Source organism: Cyphellophora europaea (assembly GCF_000365145.1).
Source record: "Cyphellophora europaea CBS 101466 unplaced genomic scaffold supercont1.10, whole genome shotgun sequence".
NCBI lineage: Eukaryota > Fungi > Ascomycota > Eurotiomycetes > Chaetothyriales > Cyphellophoraceae > Cyphellophora > Cyphellophora europaea.
In genome coordinates this window covers 1,098,670-1,122,036 of record NW_008481798.1, presented here as the reverse complement: position 1 = coordinate 1,122,036, position 23,367 = coordinate 1,098,670, and the positions used below count along the sequence as shown (strand labels likewise).

Sequence of the window (23,367 nt, the reverse complement as noted above, 5' to 3'; positions counted from 1 at the left end):
CTGTGCACTTGATGCCCTGGTGTAGCCGGCCGTCACCAATATTGGATGGATAGATAGGCCACGCTCAAGACACAGGTACCAAAATACCAACCCTGAGGATGCAAACTTGATTGGCCATGGCCGGCCCTTAGTCTCATGGACACGGCACCCTTGCCCCTCCCGTTCGGCACTGCACTGTGTGCAGACCCTAAATCGCCCGCGTCGGGCTCAACCGCCTGTATCGCGTGTACCCGCCGGCACCGTACACGGTCCGCAAGCCACGACCCCTGCAATCTGCGGCTCTCTTGCTGCCTCGTCTAAAACGAGTCCTCCACCCTGTCAAAGTCTGAAGGTACGAGTTGGATGAACGAATCATCTGCCCGCCCTGGCCTTGCCTCGCCCCCTTGGAACATTGTGGCTGCGGCACGCCATCATCCCTTCGCTCATCAGAACAGCGGGCTGGCTTTCGTCAGGAAAGATGTTTCCGCTTGTATGACGATACGGTAATTTCGTGGAAACACCCCTGCTTCGATGCCCCAAGCGCGAGCCCCGCCTGCCCTCTGATGGTCAATAGCAGCCGATCCCTTTCGTTGTATGGCCATGCCCCCAGCCCCAGCCCGTGTCTTTGTCTTTGGCCCCATGCTCGGGAAATCGAGATGGCAGCCTGGCGAGTCTCAGATGCCATCATTTCGGTTCTCGCCCACCTCGCCTCTTCCACGTTCTTCAAGTGAGCCGCTAATCACTCTAGTTAGCCTGCTGGGGGTTGAATTACCACCGCGATTGTTTCTATCGAGAATCCCATCATCTTTGAAAGGAGACACAGTGCCGTGGTGTTGCTGTATATTCCAGCCGAATCCCTCAATCACCTTCGCAGCACGATGGAGACTCGGAGAGCACATTGACGTAACAACAGAAGTCGTCTCACTGTCACGGCCACAAACAACATTGTCTTACAAGAATGACCCACTGACTCTGGTTGCTTACAAGGCAATTGGGGAGTTCAAGTTGCTACCTCCGGTAGCTCAGCGTTGGCACTGTTAAAAATACATACGACTCTTCACAAGTCTAGATAGTTTTCATTGCTTCAACTATTTGTTACTTACTAGCTTCCAAAATCGCGCAATTGTACTTTCTGCCGCTGGGATCCTTTGAAGGTGCCAAGACCAAATATCTCCACGTACCCGCTCACTGCCGGAACCATGTTGCACTTCACACCAAGCACTGCAAGGTGATGTGCGTATCGGGCAGCTCTTCCATTTTCCTCCATGACATGTCGGCAACGCCAACTACGTCGCCCTGCGACGAGACAACGACACGACCGTACGGAACCGCTCCACATCGACCAGGATGGATCCTGGAAGAGCATTAACACTAGCATTCATCGTCATGATAGGTGTGGGGGTAACGGCACCTCTATCCCGCTTAGCAAATATGTGCCCTCCAACGACAACCCCGAAGAGTGCGGCGACGCCAGAGAAGTCGCTGGTCCACCAAGATGGGATTGACGAATAGAACGATGCAGCAAGGCTGACGTGCCTGGCTCTAGGTCTTGCCGGAATTCGACTTCTGTTGTCACGGATCTAAAAGCAAACGTGTAAAGCGGAGCATCGATAGAGAAATATAATCGCACTCCACTGCCCACACCATCCCGGTCAGCGTATGGTGTTTGGTACCTGCGGTAATCCCGCCGTAACGCTGTCACCAATACGTACGATCCGTTACGGGTACAGATAAATTTTATTACTTCAAGTATTGTTCGTACTAGCTTCGAAACCGAAAGCTAAAGCGCGCACTCCCTGGGTGCAACAGCGGCTCTCCTCGTTACTTTGAGCCCACCTGCCTGTCAAGGCAGGAGGAGATAAATCCACACCCCCTGATTGATGGACTCCTGACCTATCTGCCCTAACAAGTATGCCGAGTAAAGTAACGAGGACAGCGGCTGTGCACCCCTGGTATATCAACAAGTGACTGACCCGCGGTTTAACACGAAGATCTGGCCGTTGCTTCTTGGCGTGGCTCTGACCGGTATTGTCAATGACAGATCCCGGCCTTGTATCGTCCTGACGTGGGCGGAGCTAGCTACAGTTCATCGAAGTGCCCAATCAGAGCCACGACTTTGTGCAGGCATAGGACTTTTTCTTGGCTTGAGACACCCGGAGAGCTGGCTTGCCGTACCGAGTACAACAGAGGAAAGCTTGGGATACCTTGGCGAGAGGCTTAGGACACCTTGAGAAGCTCGCCAAGAAGACGAGACGCCACGATGCCAACGCCCCGCAAAACATTGAGCAAATTAGGGAGGCAGTCGGTTTCACCTCCCAATCCCTGATTACCGCAGGAAAACGCAACCAGAGCTGGCTCGAGAATCCACGTGCGCCGTGTTCTTCCATCCGTCAGTCCTGACACCAGCCTTGTAGGTCTGCGCCACAAGAGGCGAACATGGCGGCGCTATCATACAGTGACTGGACACGAATGGTATAGATTATGGTATCACACGTAATTATCGCAGCAAGGCTTGATAAAGCCCCGCCTCGTCATTCCCTTCCACAGTGTCTCTCCACAGAAACCTTCTGCTCTCCTCATTCGCCTCCTCCCATCAACATGTAGCAGGCCCTCTCACTAAGCTCCTCGCTTGCTCAGTTTTCAAGCTAGTGGCCCTCGCGATGTTCCCCCTCCGCCTCACCCGAGCTACGGTCCAAGTCCTGCTCCTTCTCTCTCGCAGCCGCCAACGCCGCCGCGTCTTGCTCACGGCTCCGATGCTGCTGGATGGGATCCTCAGGATCAACGGCAAGATCCGTGCCAGCCTCCTTGCGGATCCTCGCGATCTCCTCTGGAGGCGGCGCCACCCATTTGGACGATTTCCATGGCAGCACGCCTGAGATGTACATGGTGTCGATCTCTTCGAGGGTGCGGCCTAGGGTGCAAACGTTAGTATGATGGGGTCGAAAAGCACTTATTTGGGAAAGTAGAATGGGTGGGGAGGGAAGGGAAGGGGAGGGGAAAACGCGTACCTTGGCCTTCCATAACGAAGAAGAAGACGATCAGACCACCGACGAGGTTGCAGGCGGCAAAGACGTAGCCATAACGGAAGTCGATGGCGCCGGTGATGAAGGGGGTGAAGAAGGCGAGGAGGAAGTTCCAGAACCAGTTGGAAGCGGTGGAGAGGGCCATACCCTTGGCGCGGTAGCGGGAGGGGTAGAGCTCGCCGCAGATGGTCCTGATGGGGGCGTCAGTGTGGCTGCAAATGGATGGAGTTGTGATATGGGAAGAAGGTAGAGGAAGGTAAGAGACGGTCAAGGTTCAGGAAGGACGGATGAGTGTGACATACCAGATCATAGGGCCCCAGGTGGTAGCGAAGCCGAAAATGAACAGAGAGGCGATAACGATCATGGCGGTGCCAGTATCTTCGGTACTTTGTGGGTCATCGCGGTTGAGCGAGAAGTGACCTGTGAAGGCATTAGATGAGGCGCTGGCATTGAAGGATTTTGAAGCATACCAACAGAGGCGAAGATAAAGAACATCATGCTCATCCACACGGATCCGACGATCAGCGATTTCCTGCGGCCGTAATGTTCGACAATATACAAGCCGTAGAAGGTTGTGCCAAAATTGATTCCGTTCAGAATCATCTGGGTCACGAAAGAGTTGTTGATGCCTGTTGCTTGAAAAATGACCGTGCCATAATAGAAGAAGTAGTTGGCACCGGTCAGCTGCTGGAACATCTGCAAACCCATACCCAGAGCGATACGGTAGAACATCTTGGGCGCGGAGAACATATGAATCCACTCGCCAACGAGAGTGCGCTGCTGTTCTTCGGCACGCAGCTTCTGTTCGATCTCCTCGAGCTCGACGTGGATGGCGAAATGATTGGCCGGGGCACCGTAGACTTTCATCATGGTGGCCTTGGCCTCTTCCTTCCGACCACGGCGGTACACGAAGCGAGGGGTTTCAGGGAAGAAGGTGATACCTCCAGCCAGGATTATTGGCCAGAGAAAGCCGACGCCGAGCGGGATACGCCAGGAACCGGAATTACCGCGTTGGTGCTCATTGGTGCCAAAGTTGATACAGGCAGCGAGGAAGATACCAAAAGTGATGAACAGCTGGTAGGTGGAGATCAGTGAGCCACGAATATGGCGGGGACCTGTTTCGGCCATGTACATTGGTCTGGTCGATGTATCAGTGGAAGTCCTAGTTGATGACTTACAGGTCGCACTTACACTAGCAGGGAGAGCGCGCCGACGCCTAAACCTTGGACCCAACGACCCATCATAACCTGGTACCATTTGTCGTCGGCAGCTATCATGACGATATTGCCTACGCAGAAGATACCGCACCAGACTTGGACGGAAGGCTTCCGCCCAATAATATCGGCGATGGGACCACCAACCAAGGCGCCCATCAGCGTACCAATTGAGAGCATGCCCACGATGAGGCCAGAACGAACGTTGCTGAAGTAATAGGTGCCATCGTCATGCTGCAAGCCGAACCTTTCCAGGAAATCGGGCATGGCCAAGAAGCCAGAGATCTGACCTGCTGGATGTTAGACGAGCCAGGACGAGAAGTGGAAGTGACTGACCTGTATCATAACCGAAGATGAAGCCGCCCATCGAGATCAATACGGCCATGTAGAACGAGGGCAAAGTGATACGGCGAAGTGGCGAGTAGTCGAGGTGTCCCAGAGACTTTCTCGCCTGGTCTGAGCCATCGTGGCTCGGGTTGTACTTCGCATAGTCGACATGGGTAGTCAACCCTAGCGATTGCCGGGTGGGGACCTGGAACTTGGGACGGTTCACGTTGACCATCCTGCCTACGTGGCTCGCTGAGAGCTGTCAGATTGCACAGCTTTTCAGGAACAGGAAGAGATGAGAGATCGGGTCGGGCAGATGCAGGCAAGCTCGCTCTTTATATGGGCCACAGATGAGCAGTGCGATGCAACATAGGGACCGGGGTGTGGAGGCCCATGCCAAAAGTAGGTAAGTACTGCCTTGGATTGCAAAGGTAGCAACGGGTCAATGTCAATTGTTGTGTGGCCATCATGGGATGGACTTAGCGGTTGGTTGCAACGGGAGTGCGCGATTTGCTCGTTGGCACAGTAAGCAAAGGGCCAGCAAGCTGGCAAGGGGGTACCGCGCCCTGCAGAGGGACTGCTGTACTCGGGCGTCCTATCGCAAGGAGACGTGGTATGTTGACAATAGTGCAGCGATGCTCCAAACGGCCAGTGGCGAGCCTGACATAGTCGGGGTGCAGTCACAGGACCGGAAAATATTGGGCGGCGAGGGAGTTCCACGGCACCTGATGTTCAAAGAATTTGGCCTCTGGTGTGCTCGTGCAGCAGCCTTTGGCTGAATCTGGGGTAGTCCCGCGGGATGCTACACGTGTCAGGCAGTTCGGAAGGCTGCGGAATAAGGGGTACCCACCTTGGGGCGAGGAGCGTCAGCACAGCACGATTGGTAAAATCACACGACCTATGACGTGTAATTGTAAGCAATACCGGGTATGTTAGCATCTTCTGTCACTGAGTGTTCTGATTTGTGATGTTGAGTGGAGAGTACCCCGTGGGACTAACCGTCGGGGGTTCTGGAAACCATCTTCGTCTTCGTATCGTACACGAGATGGAAGTATTGAGTTCGTAGGTAAGCAGCGATGTAACATGAAGGTGGTGCAAAGTGGTGCATGAGGACAATGAGGATATACTCCTTGTGCAGTAAACGCTACTCATGAGGTGACCGGGATTGAGGCTCTGATGGAGGGGTGGAAATAAAGGTGCACTAGGTGCACTAGCATTGCCGGGATGTGCACTAGTCAATTGTGCACAACTCAACTTCGACTTCCGTCGGCAGTTGATCTTGGCGAATACTCGACTCGGACGGGAACTAATGCTCGAGGAGGGTGGCTTGATGATACCTGGTAATAAGGAGTTCGGCAGCTCCCTGAGTAGATCAGTGACAGAGAGCGGCGCTTTAAGCGTAAACTCCGGCTGCGGAACGCATCTAACAGTCGATGAGGTGTGCTGACTGTCGACTTTCGGTATCCGTGCCGCCGGAGACCTCTGACTGGGTCGCGGCGACGCGCAAGAGTTTCTGTATCTTGGTCAGGCAGAGCTCATGCTGTGAAGAAGGGCAAGCTGTCTGCCATCAACCCTGTGAAGCTGGGAGACGCTAATCCAAATGCGGCCTAGATGGAAACCGACCTGACTTTCCCGCGCCGCAGCACCATCGACCATGAGCAATTTCCGCACCACGACAGCACTACCCTGAGACCTATCTTTGTCTCTCCCGATCGCTTGAACTGAGTCGGCCATGCCTGGCTACCGTCCACGTGGCGGTCATCCGCCAGTCGAGCCTAGATCATTCCAAGCGCACACATGCGAAGACTTCTATGACGACCGCCGTTCAAGATCAAGATCCCCAGATCGTAGACACAGCTCGCCCACTAGAAGACGGACTCCTCCATACGGTAAACCACGATGGGATAGAGTGCCTGGAATAGCAAAAGAGATGCTGATTTGATCTGCGCAAGACATTCCAAGAGCTCCGCGTGGACCTGGTTACTCCTACAACTCAGGCAGAAGAAGCCCTTCATGGCGACACAATAGCCGCGGCAGAGATGACACATACTCTGATCGACGCTCTCCCTCGCCTCGAGGTGCCAGATCTTATCATGATCGTGACCGCCCATACGATGAGGACCAGGACCGCAGACCTCGCGGCAGAGATCGGACCAGAACTCCAAGTCGCGATCGTTCTTCCAGTCGAGGTCGGCCCAGTAAAGAAGTCATGATGGATGGCCTGGCTCCGCATCTGACAGAGAGTGATGTTCGATTTCTCCATGCCGATCCTACCGATCAACGACTTTGCTTGTTTGAATGAGACTTGATGCTAAGATTTTGCGTGTCCTCGATAGATATCCGCCGAGCTCAAACAGCACTATCATGTCCATCGCCTTGACGACGTGCGAATCATCAGAGATCGACAGACCAGTAAGCCCGATGAATGACACCCGTGATGGGAACTGAAGACAGTGCTCAGAACAGTCACGCCAATTTGGCTTTTTGCGCTTTCCGACTCTAGAGGAAGCTCAGGACTTCATGGATCGCCACTATCCGACAATCTACCTTTATGGCGATAGCAGTAAAGCCCAAGGTGATCCTGACGATTCCAGGGTCCGCCTCAGCTACGGCAAGGAGCGTCGCGACACACGCCCTGAAGATACCGACTGGATTTGCTCTTCCGTGCGTTTCACCAAAAGGAGGAAGATCTTCGCTTACATTGACAGTGCAACGTCAACAACTACGCGACTAGATCGAAATGCTTCCGATGTCAGACCCCGAAGTCAGGTAGGAGACTGCTGTCTGTGTGTAGATCATGCTAATGTCCTCAGATGCGGCTGCAGTTGCAAAAATTGCCAACATCGGTGACAACGATGCATCTCCGGACAACACACCTTCCCAATTCCTTCTGATTCGCGGTCTGGAGGCATCCGTGTCGGAAGAAGTCTTTGCCAAAGGCATAGCAAAGCTCAATAAGCCTACAGGCATCACTGGCTCCTCCACCTCCAACCCTGGCAAAAAGGGTGCCAAGGTAGCTTCTACGACCGGCGACGCAAACCTCGGTGCTAGGGAGGGCACATTACGCCGTGTTCTCCTGGTGCGCGATCGTCGTACCAATGATAGTTGGCGCTATGGCTTCGCCGAGTATGCATCCATCGAGGACGCTCAAGCAGCCATCACGCGCTACAATTCGTTCGATCGATTCACCATCGCCTCCAAGCATGTTCTTGTCAGCTATATCCACGCTGGTGTCTTCGTGCCGGTCATCAATCCCGCACCGAGCGTCGAACGCTTCCTCTTCTCTCCGCTCAACAATCCATCACTCAAGCTCGCCTACTGGGATGAGGACGCCTATGTCACCGAGTTGGTAGTCTTTGCGCCAGACTCAACTGAAACAGATCTACGCACAGGCCAAGCTAAGCTCGCCGATTCCGAAGGTCTGAAGTCTAGCAGCGCTAAAGAGAAAAACAACGCAGCGATCAGAAAGCGCAAAGCCGAGTCCTCCGACCCCTCAACAACAAAGAAGCCTGCTCCGTCCCATCTCCAGTTCTGGAGCAATCGTCATGCCGAGCTACACGGTATTAAGTCGTCTGGTAGTGCCAATGGCTCCGAGGATGGCGAGCTTTCCACCTCTTCCACACCACTCGTGGCTACCACACAATCCTTCGCAGACCCTGTCCGCCACTGCTGCTATCTGTGCATGCGCCAATTCAACGACGCTGCCGAAGTGAATGCACACGAGCGCGTAAGTGAGCTGCATCGTGCTAACCTGCGCAACAAGGCAAAACTACAGAAGGCATTGGCGAAGCTAAGTAAGCATGGCGTTGCTATTATCCCTGTTGAAACAGATGGAGGAGAAGTTGCATCAGAGTATCGCGATCGCGCTAAGGAGCGCAGAAAGGTCTATGGCGTAGTCAACAAAAAGGGAAAACAGGTCTCCGCATCCAAATCCAAGCCGAAGTCGAACGCCTCGTCTTCTGATGCTGAGACTCCCGCACCGAGCAAGGGAGCCGCGCTTCTGTCCAAGATGGGCTACACAGCAGGGCAAGGTCTAGGCGCCTCGGGCGAAGGCAGGAAAGAGGTCATCAGTCAGGATGTGTATGCGCCCGGTGTCGGACTCGGTGCGCAGGGCGGCAAGATGGGTGACGCTGTCGAAGCAGCAGAACGAAGTACCAAGGGAGGTTTCCAGGACTGGTTGGATCAGGGACGAGAACGTGCGAGAGAGCGGTATCAGGGGCTAGAGTAGCGCTGGGTGAATCAGTACAGGCAGTTGGTAGGGCGCGCTGATGCTGAGCTGCGATATCCTTAGTGGAAACGTCACGTTGGTCAATGACGGATCAATCGGGCGCGCAGCAAGGCAACATTAGATCGTCACGCCTCTCAATTTACGATACCTGCGCCAAGCCCACCGTCAATTGTTTCCGCACCCCACCCCGCCTTTATCCTCGTTGCCGCCCCTTTCCCCACCGTCATCGCATTGTACGACCTCCGTTGCCACACCCTTAGTACACACCTGCATCGCTTCCTTCCAACTCCCTGGGAAGAGGAATGTCCCCATTTCACTATTGGCTATCGCAGCTGAGAAGCGAGTATCAATGTACGCAGCCTGTTCAACAGCGGAATTCGAAATGCTGCTCTTGCGGTATAGGTGTCGTAGATCTGAAGAAGAATGATTACCAGCGAATCATCGACCTATGCAACGACGCCGCGGACGTCATTCTTACTGCAGAATCTTTCACCGATATTGGCGGTGTCATGTCCCATCCTTGAGCGCATGCCAGGTTGACGATGACGCTTCGATGGGACGGTTTCTAAGAAGCGGTCCATTTGGCTAGATTCAGGTATTCTGAACCACGTGCTTGGATACCCATCTGTCGGGTGGTTTTGAATCGCACAAATGGGCAAGGTTATGGGTTTGAACATGGTACATGACAAAGATGATCCATAGAACCAACTGAGAAGCAGATTGTATCGCATTGCTACCTGGCGTAAGGGCCTGAGCAAGAGGGCTACCAGGTTGCGGGTCAGTCGGTGTACCCGTATCTGGGCCTATATTTCCAAATGTATCGGCTCCAGTAGTGGCCGGATTGCTGTGTAGATGATCTCTGGACTGCCCCTGTGACGTTGCTGTCGGTTTGTGATTGCTCAATCCATCATGAAGTATTTGCAATCATGCTCTGGTTGCAGCAATGAAATTGTCCCACGAAGCCCAATCTCAACTTTCATCGGCGGCGCAGGAAAATTATAACGTCCTCGGCACACCATCTCTTCTTCATGTTTACAGTTGCCTGTGACCCGAGAGTCTGGTAAGTCTGTATTCGTCCACCGTCAGATCATTAGAGCAGCTCAGTTGCCGCAACGCAAAGAGCGGCGCCGCTTTCATTGGAATCAGCATGCAGGCAACTGGAGCCGGTGTGAGGCTGTGGTGAAATTTGTCTTTGCATTGATGGTGGAGCTGTCGTCAATTAGGGTATGGCCCGCGAACACGCTCTAGTCGTTCGCCGCTGAAACTGACCCTACAATCGTATTCGAACTGCTCTTATATTTGTTGACAATGGCTGGGAATATATTACTCAGAAGTGTGATCGCAGTCTGTATTGCAGCATAATAAGTAATGTAGAGAGGTCAAAAAGATAGAACTAGAAGAAGCAAAGGCTCGAGAGAGTTTGGTAGGTTGCACCCGCCTAGGCAATTACAAGTAGCTGCCTTATGGGCCTAGTCTAGCGTCTACGGAGTGGGACGGTTAAACCCTTGGCAGGCAACCCACGTTTCTACGGTGACCCACACAGGCCAACCGCCGCATGAAAGCCTTGTCTTTGACGGTCTGACTCGTCAGTCTTTGCGCCATGCGGCTATATACCTCAAGACTACGCCATGAATGATAGACCATCGCCACCCGGCTCATCAGCCTCATCGCCACTCTCGAAGCAAACGACGATGACGACACCCGAACAGACATCTCCAACACAAGACCCCGCAGCCGCGGACGATGACATCTGGGCGGACTCACCGCCGTCCACTACTCGAGACAACTCCACCAACCAAGAAGTCCTTTCTGATTTGCCATCAATACGTCGCCAACATATGACGGATGGCTACCGTGAAGGTCTGTCCCAGGGAAAGGCAAAAGTGATGCAATCAGGCTTTGATGAAGGGTATCCAATAGGCGTAGTAATTGGGCTGAGGGCAGGGAGGGTGCTTGGCGTGCTTGAAGGATGTGTGGCTGCGAAGGGCGTGAAACAGAGGCCCGATGTATTGGGTAGAGTGGAAAGATTGTTGAGAGACGCCAGAGCGGATCTTGATCGACGGAAGTTGATGGAGGGCCTCGAAGATTCGGTAGTTGCGGAGGCGAAGGGCGTGCCTGAAAGGGTTGAGGGTGTGCTGAGGTCATGGGAGGAAAGGGTCCTCGTTACCGATGAATTGAGCCGTCGACAAATCGCGGATTGATGGAGGCTTTCGGATTGCCCTTCATGCACTGTGGCGCCGGTCCAAGTGCTCGCCGCTCCTGACAATATGATGTCCATAATCCAGTACAAGACCCTCAGTCGTCGCTAGAGTCATTGTCACCCATGAGCTCATCCGCGCCCTCGTCTTCAGAGATCCTTCGCTCGGCCTGCTCATCGACGCCGGGCAGCACGTTCGCATCCGACTCTTCGGGGTCGGGTAATGCATCTGCTTTCAATGGCTGCACCTCTCTGACACCGTTTGTCTGTCTGGGGTGATACAGCAGTGTCCCAAACCAAGCCTCGAGCTTCCATATGTCAAATCCGAGTTTTGGATGCTGACTAGCTCACCAATATCGGCGATGGTCCCCACTACATCAATAAGCTTGCCTCCCGTTCCTGGATATCTCAACAGAGCTCGTTCGGCCACTAGACATAGTGTTGGGCCGGCGGCGTGACCGACTTTGCCGAGTGGGCACGCGGTGGTGACATTTCCGATCAAGTCCCTCATGCGAATGCTGCTGGCAAATTGAGGCCGTTGTGAAGACTCGACTCGATGAGCATTGACCAGGGTCAATTGCAATAAGTTTGGCAACTTGCTTAGACCATCTTTAGCAGCTTCTATGACGTGCTTTCTAGTTTGCACGCCGTTTGCCTGCTCGAATTTCTGGCTCTCCCAAACGGAGTGTGATTCGTCGGGGGTGCTACAGACCCTGGCCCTTGTTATGCCTTGTGATGGAGCGATGATGGTGATGACGAATGAACGAACGCTTCCTGAGGCGCTGGAAAGATTTTGCCAGACGGCAGTCAGACGCAAGCTGAGGTGGACAAGCCTTGGAAACATCTCAGCTATTACGAGACAGATGTCGCCGTCTTCAGAAACTGGTTGAAAGCGGTCGTAGCATTTGGTGTCAACCTCGAGATATCTCAGACTTGAAGGGACGAGCCGAGAGCAAACCTGAGAGATGACCTTGGATTAAGCAGAATCTGAGTGGGTGATTGCAATCCTTGTCAGCCTTGATGTAAAACGAGAAGGAAACGAGCTGTTTCATCAACTCAAGCCTCTGCGGCAATAGCTGCAGCGTGGCGAAGAACTTTTGAGTCGGTTCGCTGCCTTGTTCACGTAGCGCGATTCTTTCCCGGCTGCCCAGCTCTCGTGCTTCTGAAGGGTAATGTTCGGCTGGTCAGGTGCAAAGCTAATGGTGAGCGATTTGACGAGGTGGAAGTTGTTCGATGGTGGGCCCCTGGCTTGTCTTAAAATACTGCTAGGTGTCGATTAGAGGATGTCGATCCATGTACGTCTTGCATCGATGTCCAGCCATCTTTGGCTGACGCACAAGGAATTGATGAAGTCTTTTCGGTCGGGTACGCTTAGATCGTGAAGCTGAGACCGGAGCACCAATTCAAGAACTTCGCTTGGTATGTGGGTAGTCATGTTTGACATGGCTTTGTGGTAAACTAAATTGCTAATAAGAGGTCGGGGTATGCGATATGGGAAGGATGCAGAACACAAGAATAAAGCACCGTGGCTGTATATCACTTATTAGCGGGTACTACTGCCTGTGTGCTATCTGGTGAAGCTTGAAGCAAATGCACTATTTCAGCATTGTTTCAAGGAAGTCTGAAGGAGCAGTTGAGCCAAGATTTTAGCGTATCCCGCAAGGCAGCGAGTTGCCTTCCTGGCATCAACTCGCCCAGCCACTTGTCGCCAGCCACCAGTATCTTAGCCTTGTGTCACCTGCGCTTGAGCTTGCCGAAAGTACCTGCCAGGAACACCTTCGCAAAGATATCGAGCTCCGACTCCTTGGTATCGCCTTTCAATACTTCCCTCATCAGCGTCTGGTCAAGATGCCTCAAACCGAAGTCTACATCAACAGCAAGCTGCTCCCACTTGGCGTGACTGCTAGCCTGCCAGGGACCTTTGCGTGTTGTGAAGGGCATCGCACCTATACAACCACCAGGCACGAGGTGATTGCGTGCACTTGCAGCAGAGCCTATGCCGTCTCGTAGCAGCATGTAGAGGGAGTGTATGGTAGTCCCTATTATGAAGGCGCGGCGAGCTGACTCGGCCTGGATCCAGGTATGCCAGAGCTGGTTCTGCGCCTGCCCTGAGGACCGTCCAGACTCTTGGGTAGGCGGGTAGAGCGAGTCTTCGCTCGTCGGATGGTGGCTACGACATCGTGCCAGCAGTTGCTGCATCCAGTCTGCGAGTATAGGGATTCGAGCCTCACCTCGGCAACGAAGGTCAGGCGAGGGTGAAAAGAGTGACAAGAGCTGATACACGGCCAAAGCATGAACACGGGAGAGATGCTCATGCGTATCAATATCCGGATTGATGGACAGCGGCAGTAGTTTTATCGAGCGAGCGGATGACGAATGGTCGAGAGCAACCACATTGTAGTCTGCAAGTAACTGAGTGGCACGAGACTCAATAAGCTGCAAAATGAAAGGCGTTCTTGCAGGTGTACGCTGAGTATACACAGAAATGGTCGAGAGGGCATCTTGCGTGCATCGTGGAAGCCGATAGCGATACAGTTCCTGATGAACGAAGGGGCTGCTCCCTGTATGCAACCATTGTTCAAACCATAGGTAGATTGGAGCCATATGTTGCCTCAGATGTCGACTATTCCCAGATCGTAGTAGATGTGTTCGTGGCCAGCTGACTATTTGCCAGGTCGACGGATTGGTGAACCAGCTTGAGGCGAACACTGAGTCCGTCGAGGGTCCAGGCCATATCGTGACTGTCAAGTTGAAGGGATCAGGTTTTGGATCAGCACCTTCTGTGAATATGCAGCTTGTGGGGATGAATCTGGTTGAGCTATACCGAGCCACTTGGCGTTCGGGCGTGCTTGCGTCTTCTTCCTCGAGTAGCACGAAAGACGATGGCTTTGAGGCCGGATACTGGCACTCCACGCCGCGTCTTCTGCACCTCACGCATCGTGGAATCTGCCTAGAGCACTTTCGCTTTGCCGACGAGCATGCTCGGCAAGACTTTGTCTCCATTCGCTCAAGCATGGTCGCGTTGTTGTAGAGACAATCACGAGACATGGAATAGTGCAAATGGTCGGGAGACGTTGGAGGCGCAAGTGGGCCGCCTTAGTAATGACCAGCTGCTTCCACCGAGGCGAATTGGCTTTGGCATTGCGGACGCTATCCACTTCAGGATTAGCTCGCCACTGATCCTTGCAGAGTCGTGAGGGCCGAAACACTCGCCGCCTGCTGCTCAAGGCAGCCTGTGTATATCGCGGGAACTATCTGTTCTCGATTAGTGCCCGCCGTCGACTTCGTAATGCCTCAGAGAGCTCCGGCATACGACAACACAGGCACACGGCTGTGGCCGGCAACGGACAGACCATGCCGCCGTCTGATGGGGTCTTTGAGCAGCTGAATGCTATAAAAGATCGCGCTCTGTGCCCATTCCTGCCATAAAATCCTTGAATTCACGCCCAAATTATATCCGTGTGTCTCAGCTCACGAGATACATCTAGTCAGAATGACAACCAAGGAGGAGATTAAAGCAGTCCTCGATTCCCTACGCGATGCAAAGGTGACGCCGTTCACACACGATAAACCGTACGCCGCCATACTCCCAACGAGGCCAGAGCTGAGCCAAGCAGGCCGGACCATTCTCATCACAGGTGGCGGAACAGGCGTCGGGTTGAATATTGGGCATGCATTCGTCAAAGCATCGCCCGATACCATCATCATCCTAGGTCGCCGTGCAGATGTTCTGCAAAGCGCTGTCTCGGCATTGGAAAAGGAGGCGAAATCGGTCGGGGTCAGCACTCGGATCATTGCTCGTCCATGTGACCTTACGAATGTGACCGAAGTAAAGGCTTTCTGGAAGAGCTTGGCAAATGAAGGTATCACGGTGGATGTTCTTGTGCACAGCGCCGCCAAGTTCACTGAGCCCAAGCCAATGCTGGAACTGGGTGCGGATGAGGTGTGGTCCCAGATCGAAGCCAACACGAAGGCGCCTCTATACTTCACCGAGCAGTTCTGTGCTCAGTCAATGGATAGACGGAAGGTAAGCACCCATTGGGTCGCGCTTTGGGTGTCGGTAGAAGTACTGACTTGATAGTTCATTGTGAATCTTACATCGGCCGTCATCCACAGCCATCGCCATCCAGCGGTTGCGATTCGTCCAGCTTACATCCTTTCGAAGACGACGGCAACACTGTTCTTCCAATTGCTCGCACAAGCTGTTTCACCGGAACACACACAGATTGTTACCATGGAACCAGGCCTGGTTTACAACGAGTACTGGGAGTCTCTAGGTTTGCCAACGGAATACTTCAGCAATCGTAAGATCCCCGCAGCCCTAACAGCAATGTTAAGCGACTGATATCCTTTGCAGCCGAGCTCAGCGCCGATTTCGCAGTTTGGGCGGCGTCAGAAGAGGCTGCTTTTCTGCATGGTCGCATGGCATGGGCTTCATGGGATGTGGACGAGCTTCGGGCCGGCGAGCTTCGCAAGCGGATCGACGCGGATCCATACTTTCTGCAGGTGTCCGTCAGTGGTATCGAATTCCGTGTCTAGCATGGTATATCTCAGATCGACGCGTTGTGAGTGGACTAGTACTCTATAGTAGGTAAATAGTCGGAATTCGGGGACTGAAGTAGATTGCCGGTCTTGGCATTATCAATGAGTCGGAACTCTAAATTTTGACATACAGATTGACTCATCCTGCACTTTTCATGAGTCGACCTTCGCCAAGCTGCATCAACGTGCCGCATTCTCGCTGCGCGCCGTAGCTCGCCATGCAGGCTGACCTGACGCAGCCAGCCCCCGCGTCCCCAGACGGTTCGCTGGCTCACGACTCTCCTCCGCCTGGCTCTCGCAAGCGTAAAGGGTTGTCGACCAGCTCCCGCGGGGTTGCGAGCCTCACACCCGACCAGCTTGCGAAGAAACGTGCCAACGACCGAGAGGCCCAGCGAGCGATCCGAGAGCGTACAAAACGTACGATTGAGAGCCTGGAGAGCAAGATTCGTGAACTCGAATCTCAACAACCTTATCAAGAGCTACAGGCTGTTGTCCGTCAGAAAAATGCCATTCAAGCAGAGAATGAAGAGATCAGGCGGAGGTTATCCTCTATCATGGCCTTGATACAACCCATCATGGGTGCACAAGGATTGACTGGTGAGCACGTTCCCTCTGGATCACCGCACGTACTAAACGTACAAGATCTTGCATCCGCTGCCCATCACAACGCTCAAGCCGGCATTGCTCAGAACGGCTTTCCTACCGACCCATTCGTGAATGGTCCACGACCATATGGCCCTCAAACTGGACAGATGCCGCAAGGCGAGAGCCAGCCATTTTCACCAGATGGCCAACCTGACAATCGCACCTGGAACGCCTCACGCGACCTCGAGAATCAACGCGACAATATGCAGCGTGGCCTCGAGCTTGATGAGACTGGCGAGCGTCTGTCCTTCAACATGCTGCTTGATAGCTTAGGCCAACGTGCTAGCAACCCCCCTGCGCAACAGCAGTCGCAACACCACCATTCCCCTGACAGTCGCTCAAGTTATCCTGCCATCAGCAGCTTCCCAGAACAAGCACAAGCACAATCGCCTTGGAGCGCGCTCCCCAAGAACTGCGAGCCCACCTGTCCACTTGACAACATACTGCTCAACTTCATCTCTACGCAGCGTCGCGAGATCGCCGAGAACGGTGGTGCTGCCGATACCGCCGTCAGCCTCGCAGCTCCCGCATATCCAAGCGTCGCATCACTTCTCAACCCGACCGGCGGCCACCGCGTCGATCGGCTTAGCCAGCTCATGACCGACGTGATAGACAAGTTCCCCAATATCGCCAACTTGCCAGAGCGCGTCGCCACTCTCTTCTTCATGTTCAGCCTGACGCGTTGGATGATCAACCCCACGCAAGAGAACTACGAGCGGATTCCCGAATTCTTCACACCTCGCCCGTCGCAGATCCTGGCGCCGCATCCGCCGTGGATCGACCACGTACCCTTTCCACGCATGCGTGACAAGTTAGTAGCTACCTACAAGGAACACCCTTTCGAGTTATTCTTCATGCCATTCACCGTCGGTCTGAGTGTCAATTGGCCGTATGATCCGACCGACTGCCTCATCAGCACGAGCGACAAGGAAGACCCCATCATCAATCCGGTCTTTGAGCGGCATATCCGCCGGCTGGAGAATTGGAGCGTGAGTCCGTTGCTGATGGAGAATTTCCCGGATCTGGTTGAGACTGCGCGCGTCAAGGCCGTTGAGCATCGAAAACTGGATTAGGCGTGGTACGTTGGCTGAGCTGTTTTTGCTGCACGCGGCGCTAGAGGGCTTTCTGTACAGTTACTTTCCTGGCGTTGCTGGTGGGTGACGAGACCATGTCTCGCAGGTGGACGGGAGCAGTGTACTCTGAGCACTCCACCGCTTGCACACCGTTGGTCTATAGGAGTGGTTACCTTGGTCGTCACGACAGGCTCGTGGCGTGTTCTACCGCCCGCGAGGCAGCGCCATCAACTAATTTGCAAGGCCAAACCCGGGTCGAGGGGGGAGCAAAGCATTCCATCCATCCCAGAATTAGGTATTCTTAACATCACATATGAATGAAACCGCTGCTGGCACCACGCGAAAGCCGCAGCAAATCGTCCTAGCCACAGCATTCTGCTAGCTCTTTCTGCACTCGGAGGCGTCCACAGCATACATCGTTTGCTGATCCCGTCTAAGCCACCAGTAGAGTGTACCAGAAGAAAAGGCCCGCATCACATTCCGCATCATCGTTTTCCGCGTACTGTACACCGCACTGAACACCGCAGCTGGGGAGGAAAACATAGCTCTTTCCTTGCAACGCCTTTTTTTTCCCGCTCTTGAGACCTGCGGGCCACGTTGCGCTGCTGACCTCCAGCATGGCAATTCCCGATCACGCTCGCCACGAACATGGTTTCCAGGTTCCCATTTTCCCATTCCCAATCCCATCTCCATTCCCTTTTCTTGATTCTCAGGAGGGCAAAAAACCCCCACAATCTCTCAAGTAAACGGTTGAAAGCAAAGTCCAGTCCGTATCTGCGCCGTTTTTTCCCCCTCACTTCAATTTCGGCCATTGGTCGCGCCATTGTGCCAGGGCGGCATACCATCCATGTGTTTACCTGCTGTGATGATGGGCTCATCCAGTCTTTTTAGGCCTGCCTCTCTTCGCCGCCGTGGCAGGCTTCTTCGGCAAAGTAGTTGACTTCTTCACACCGGCGCCCGTCTTTGCTGTGCCCTTTGGCGCCGTCGCTTTTGCTGCTGCTGCTGCTGCTGCTGCAGGACGACCTCGCTTCTTGGCCGAACTCTTCGGCGCGGTGGTAGCAGGGGTCGGTGCGGCGGCGACGGCGGTGGTCTTCTTGGGGGATTTGGGGGACTTGGCAGCGGCAGCCTTTGTCGCCTTCTTCGCGACCGGGCCTCTCTTCGTAGGTGGCCCGCGCTTAGCCGGTGCCTTCTTCTCGACCTTGGCTCCTTTAGTCTTCGGCGCAAGTACGCTCTGAGCTTTACCCTTGCCTCTGCCGTTGCTCTTCCCAGCTGTAGGTCCTCTCTTGGCTTTCTCGCCACCGGCAGCAGCAACAGCCTTCTTGCCCTCCTTTTGACTCTTCTCGAAAGCTTCGACGAGTCGGGGAACGCTCTGAACAAGGTCATCGCGATCTTCTTCCCAGAAGCCCTTCCAGCCCTTCCACTTGACAAGCAGCGTCTGGCCATCATTCTCTGCGCCAGCGATGCGCTCGATCTCCCACTGAGTTTCGCCATTGACATCCACCGAGGTGTCAGGACCAGTCTGGCCAGCGAATTCCACTTTTGCAGCGTTGGCGGCTTTGGGTTTGGGAGCTGCTTTAGTGGTGGTTGCGGCGAAGTTCTTCTGTGCTGGAGTGTTGGAGGCTGACTTAGTCTTGCCTTTGCCGCGTATGCCCTTGGTAGTGCTGGCGGCGGTAGTCGTTGACTCCTGTGTCTCAGGAACAGCGACAACATTGACGTCCATGTCCACATCTACATCAACCCCCAATGATTTGCCTCCTAGAGCCTCTACCGCACCCTCGATTAGCTGCTCTGGCAGATCAGCAACAGCGGCCGCGGCGGCTGCGGCGAGATCAGCACCCGGCTCGTTGCTATCGTCATCAGAATCCTCCTCAACAGCAGCTTCCATAACCGCTGTCTTGGAACCAAGGACGGCACCGGGGACGACAGTACTGTTAGTGACTGGGGCTGCAACGAGATCTGTTGCGATGTCATCTTCGTCGGAGGAGTAGGTTTCTACATCCCGATGGGAGATGACTGTACGTGAGGTTTCGGGTTGGGGAGAAGCGGAGTTACCACTGCCACCAAGCGAAGGCGCCATGGCTGCAGCGGTGTTGGAAATTCGATTCAAGAGATCCAGCGTAGCGACGGGGCCTTTTTGTGGGCGAGAGGAAGACGCCTGGTCGATAAGGACCAGTTGGAACGCGGTGATCCGCGTGGAGACTGTTGCTCACATACGCACGGAATAGAAGCGATTTCAGGCCAAGAAATGCTGAAGCGGAGGGACCGTGGCGCTCTTGACGCGGCAATGTAGGAGCACATAAAGGCAAGAAGATCGATGCCCTGAGGAAATGATCAAACGCGCAGCCTTCAATGATCAGTGCGGAATATTCAAGGCGTCGCGGTGGACGCGCTCGAGGCGAGGAATACGGCGGAGGGGGGGAAGCTGGAGGACTAGTTGACCCCAAACAGAAGTCGACCTGCCCAGTTCAGAAATCCATTACTTCCATCGGGCATTTCGTCGTTCTGACGAATTCTGAAACCATTAATCGTTTCCGTCAAAGGCGACGAAATACTTGGTGCAGCAGTTTGGAAGATTTCGCTGTAATTGTAGAAGATGCGTCCAGGTAGCATGCGATTGACCAAGCTTCAGTTCTTGTATTGGCATCAATTCATGGCATGCTGGTTGCTAGACAGCTTTTCGTCTATCATATTCCCATCATGAAGCGACCTTCGCGCTATATTTTCCAGCTGCTTGATCGAACAGCTCACTCTTCTCCTTCAAATCTTTTAGTAACGCATGATCATTCTGCTGGCCCCCCAACTTCTTCAACAGTTCCTGCACCTGCTCGTCTTTCTTGCCCAACACGCTCGCCAGGACCGCCGCATTGGCAACACTCTCAGCACTAGCTCCTTCGAGTGACATGGCCTGTTCAAGCGCTGCGTTTGCCTCCTCCCATCGACCAAGGTGCATCTCGGCAACTGCCTGACCCACCAACGCGGTGGGGCTCGTGGTTCCTGGTGTGGTCGCCAACTCTTCGAAGACGTAGAACGAAGACTGGTACTTCTCGCTGCCTCCAACTCGCAGGTTCGTCCATGATTCGGCCAGATTGATCAGCAAAGAATCATTCGCCCATCGTTTCGCGCCTGCCACCTCCTTCAGGGCAAGGTCCGTCCGGTTTTGCTGCAAGTGAATCTGTACTAACAATGCCACAGCCTCGAGGCTTCCCTGGTGTTTTGAGAGCAGATCAGTGGCTTTTGCGTAGTCTTCGCCGGCTGCGAGCACTGTTCCTGCGACTAATTGCACGACAGCATCTTCGGGCTCTTCATCGGCTAATGTTGACGCATCTTCTAATCCTGAAGCATCACCGGAGGAGAATTTCGCAAGCGCTGTCAAAGCCCGTGACGAGGGATCTTTTGAGCTCTTCAGAGACGAGATGACTGCTGACTGCTGGCCAAGGGCAATCTGCGCACGATATTTAAGGATCTGGGCGGCCGCTTTGTTCTGAGCGGAGAGAGCTGTGGTATCGAAATCTAGGACTTCCTGGTAGGCATGGGTGTAGAATGCAGTCGTTATGTTGAGGAGCTCTATATTCGATCAGCATGGCGCTGTAGCCAGAGTTGGGAGGTCACCCACCGCCCTCGCCGGAGAACGGGTCCATATCTACTCTTCCTGCGCTTCAAATTGGGGACGAGAGCGTTGTAGTTGTTCCGACACTCAGAATTCGCGTTCAACAGCAAACATATCAACTAGGTTCTAGGTGGTAGGAGTCCGCGCAATGTCAACCGTGTCAACTTCTTTGTCGCCGACGTGTTACAAGTGGTGGGCTGTTGCGGTTGGAGAAATATTGTTCCGTGGGCGACCGGAGACGCCTGGAGCGTGCCTCGCGTCCGTCGCTGCGACTCCCGCGCCAGGGTTCATCTGTACCACCCCCCTTCTTCCTCAACTCTACAAGGGCTCGAATTTTCTCCCAACGGACGACATTTATAGCACAGCTTTTGAGCCGCGAGCCTAGGCTACAAAGAAGAGTCGTTTGTTGACTCCAGCACGATGCCAGGCCCACGTCCAGCCCCATCGGTGGCCCCCCTCAAGCCCCTACAACAGATTATCCTCTCCCACAACGCGATTGCGACACGCAACTCATTGTCTGGTGTCAAGTCGTCGTACCACCTCTTCCTGAAAAACCAGCCTCATCCGCCGCAGCAGCTCAAGCGCAAGGCTATTCCCAGGCGGTTGAGACGAGACTGGCGGGCGCCTAGGGTTGACTATTGATGGTCACAAGGGAAGCGAGCAACAAACAGATGCTTCGGACGTGTACGATACGGAAAACAGACAACTGGATTTGTTGACGATGGCTTATTCGGATCCATGAAGTTCCAGGGACCATGTGTAACATTACAGCACAGATTGATGATCTCTCCTCAGGTTGGCTACGTTGTCTAGCGACAATCTCCTGGCCACAATGATACCCAACTCCATTGTTTTCTCCTTCGCTTCTTCCCAACGTTCGGCATTCATGTCTTTCAGGCTTTCTCGGGGACGGTATCCACGAATAGTGCCTTCGCAAAGGCCGCGGGATACCGCTCACCTTTGACATCGGCGTTCTCAATCAGTTTCCGAATCTGCTGATCTTCCTCCTTGCTGATTTGGACCTTCAAGCTCCCCATGTTCTCGTCGAAGTTCTTGATCCTCGTGGTACCAGGGATGGGGATGATATCATCTCCCTGGCTCATCAACCATGCCAGAACCAACTGCCCCGAAGTGCAGCCTTTCTTCTCGGCGATCTTGTTCAGCTCATCCACCAATTCGAGGTTCTTGTGGAAGTTTTCTTTGTTGAATCGCGGGGCAAACGTGCGGAAGTCGCCCTGCTCGAAGTCATCGGGGCTCTTGAGCGCGCCGGTAAGGAAACCTCTGCCAAGTGGCGAGTACGCGATCGTCGCGGTACCCATCTCCCGGCAGGCCTTGAGCAGGCCGATGGCTGGGTTCTCGATATCCATGGTGAAAGGTGAGTACTCGATCTGCACTGCATCAACGTGCGCAATCTTGCAAGCCCTTCGCAGTGTATCGGCACTGCACTCACTCAGGCCAATATACTTGATCTTGCCCTGATCCTGCAGCTTCTTCATCTCGCGCATTGTGACCTCGATTGGCTGATCCTCCTGTACACGGTGGACGTAGTACAAGTCAATCTGGTCAATACCTAGGCGCTTCAAGCTCGACTCGACTGCTGAGCGGATGTACTCAGGCTCGTTCCTGACCGACCGTTCTCCCGTCTTGGGGTCCATATAATTGGCGAACTTGGTGGCCAGGAAGATCTGCTCACGCTTGCCTGGGTTGCGCTTGAACCAGCGGCCCAGCAGGTCCTCGTTGTCACCGTACATGTCGGCCGAGTCCCAGTGACGTTCGCCAGACTCGAAGACGTGGTCGAGCAGCGCGTAGCGCTCCTCGTCCGGCTTGACGGTGCCGTAGAAGGCGGAGAGGCCCATGAGGCCGTAGCCTAGGGCGGTCACTTCAGGGCCGTTCTTGCCCAGTTTGCGCGTTGGAAGAGACATTGTCGGTCGCGTTTCTGTGGTTTTCTGATTACTTTATCGATTTGTTTGGTGTCGAGGCAGTTTGGCTGAAGGGCAAAGTGAGATACTGATGGACAAACACACAAAACACAGTCTGCTGCAAAACTACCTACCTTTATACCTCCTCAAGCGGCCGCTCATGACTTCACATTGGCACTGCTATTGTCGGCTGAATCGGCAGCCCAAGCGGGATTTGCGCCCGCATTGAGCAACAATCGATCTTCTCAGATCCGTGTTCTTCTCCGGCCATGCGTCGAACCAATGGAGCAATCATGGAGATTTCTCTTTACCCAGATTGGTTACCTTGATCAGCAGGCAGTGATGCTCGCGCAGCCATTGGCTCGGTGATAAGCCAAAATTTCTGCAGGGGTTTAAGGCCGTGACATCACGTTTCTTTCAGGACTTCGAAGCTGGATTGCCGAGGGAGCATTTGGGGATGGATTGGCACCAAGACGAGACGCCGGAGTTTGTCGAGCTTTGCGAAGTAGTGGCTGGGACCCTCTCTGTGGCTTGAATCTACTTCAACCGCGTGAGGCCTCGATGGAGTAAGAACGTAACTACGGGTGGCAGGGCTTGGCAACGGGTTTCAAAG

At 54.0% G+C, this 23,367-nt stretch overlaps 10 protein-coding genes across 10 annotated transcripts; 5 read left to right on the top strand and 5 right to left on the bottom strand.

Moving 5' to 3' along the window:
• Window positions 1–2,624: 2,624 nt before the first annotated feature.
• HMPREF1541_09533 (uncharacterized protein) lies at window positions 2,625–4,778 on the bottom strand (the record flags this gene model as incomplete). Its single annotated transcript, XM_008714206.1, has 6 exons — window positions 2,625–2,890; window positions 2,988–3,193; window positions 3,305–3,422; window positions 3,473–4,140; window positions 4,194–4,509; window positions 4,553–4,778. The coding sequence occupies 6 exons, from the start codon at window positions 4,776–4,778 to the stop codon at window positions 2,625–2,627; spliced, it is 1,800 nt and encodes a 599-aa protein (XP_008712428.1).
• Window positions 4,779–6,907: 2,129 nt separating this feature from the next.
• HMPREF1541_09532 (uncharacterized protein) lies at window positions 6,908–8,771 on the top strand (the record flags this gene model as incomplete). Its single annotated transcript, XM_008714205.1, has 4 exons — window positions 6,908–6,955; window positions 7,010–7,207; window positions 7,252–7,312; window positions 7,357–8,771. The coding sequence occupies 4 exons, from the start codon at window positions 6,908–6,910 to the stop codon at window positions 8,769–8,771; spliced, it is 1,722 nt and encodes a 573-aa protein (XP_008712427.1).
• Window positions 8,772–10,462: 1,691 nt separating this feature from the next.
• On the top strand, window positions 10,463–10,972 carry HMPREF1541_09531 (uncharacterized protein; the record flags this gene model as incomplete). Its single annotated transcript, XM_008714204.1, has 1 exon — window positions 10,463–10,972. The coding sequence occupies one exon, from the start codon at window positions 10,463–10,465 to the stop codon at window positions 10,970–10,972; it is 510 nt and encodes a 169-aa protein (XP_008712426.1).
• A 94-nt stretch (window positions 10,973–11,066) lies between these two features.
• Window positions 11,067–13,572, bottom strand: HMPREF1541_09530 (uncharacterized protein; the record flags this gene model as incomplete). Its single annotated transcript, XM_008714203.1, has 2 exons — window positions 11,067–11,238; window positions 12,707–13,572. 2 exons carry the CDS (start codon window positions 13,570–13,572, stop codon window positions 11,067–11,069), a joined length of 1,038 nt encoding a protein of 345 aa, XP_008712425.1.
• An 889-nt stretch (window positions 13,573–14,461) lies between these two features.
• On the top strand, window positions 14,462–15,507 carry HMPREF1541_09529 (uncharacterized protein; the record flags this gene model as incomplete). Its single annotated transcript, XM_008714202.1, has 3 exons — window positions 14,462–14,995; window positions 15,050–15,272; window positions 15,326–15,507. 3 exons carry the CDS (start codon window positions 14,462–14,464, stop codon window positions 15,505–15,507), a joined length of 939 nt encoding a protein of 312 aa, XP_008712424.1.
• Window positions 15,508–15,728: 221 nt separating this feature from the next.
• HMPREF1541_09528 (uncharacterized protein) lies at window positions 15,729–17,228 on the top strand (the record flags this gene model as incomplete). Its single annotated transcript, XM_008714201.1, has 1 exon — window positions 15,729–17,228. One exon carries the CDS (start codon window positions 15,729–15,731, stop codon window positions 17,226–17,228), a length of 1,500 nt encoding a protein of 499 aa, XP_008712423.1.
• Window positions 17,229–18,102: 874 nt separating this feature from the next.
• Window positions 18,103–19,305, bottom strand: HMPREF1541_09527 (uncharacterized protein; the record flags this gene model as incomplete). The annotated part of the gene is made up of 1 exon (XM_008714200.1): window positions 18,103–19,305. The coding sequence occupies one exon, from the start codon at window positions 19,303–19,305 to the stop codon at window positions 18,103–18,105; it is 1,203 nt and encodes a 400-aa protein (XP_008712422.1).
• A 618-nt stretch (window positions 19,306–19,923) lies between these two features.
• On the bottom strand, window positions 19,924–20,866 carry HMPREF1541_09526 (uncharacterized protein; the record flags this gene model as incomplete). Its single annotated transcript, XM_008714199.1, has 2 exons — window positions 19,924–20,792; window positions 20,842–20,866. The coding sequence occupies 2 exons, from the start codon at window positions 20,864–20,866 to the stop codon at window positions 19,924–19,926; spliced, it is 894 nt and encodes a 297-aa protein (XP_008712421.1).
• Window positions 20,867–21,255: 389 nt separating this feature from the next.
• On the top strand, window positions 21,256–21,477 carry HMPREF1541_09525 (uncharacterized protein; the record flags this gene model as incomplete). Its single annotated transcript, XM_008714198.1, has 1 exon — window positions 21,256–21,477. The coding sequence occupies one exon, from the start codon at window positions 21,256–21,258 to the stop codon at window positions 21,475–21,477; it is 222 nt and encodes a 73-aa protein (XP_008712420.1).
• A 251-nt stretch (window positions 21,478–21,728) lies between these two features.
• Window positions 21,729–22,757, bottom strand: HMPREF1541_09524 (uncharacterized protein; the record flags this gene model as incomplete). The annotated part of the gene is made up of 1 exon (XM_008714197.1): window positions 21,729–22,757. The coding sequence occupies one exon, from the start codon at window positions 22,755–22,757 to the stop codon at window positions 21,729–21,731; it is 1,029 nt and encodes a 342-aa protein (XP_008712419.1).
• Window positions 22,758–23,367: the final 610 nt, after the last annotated feature.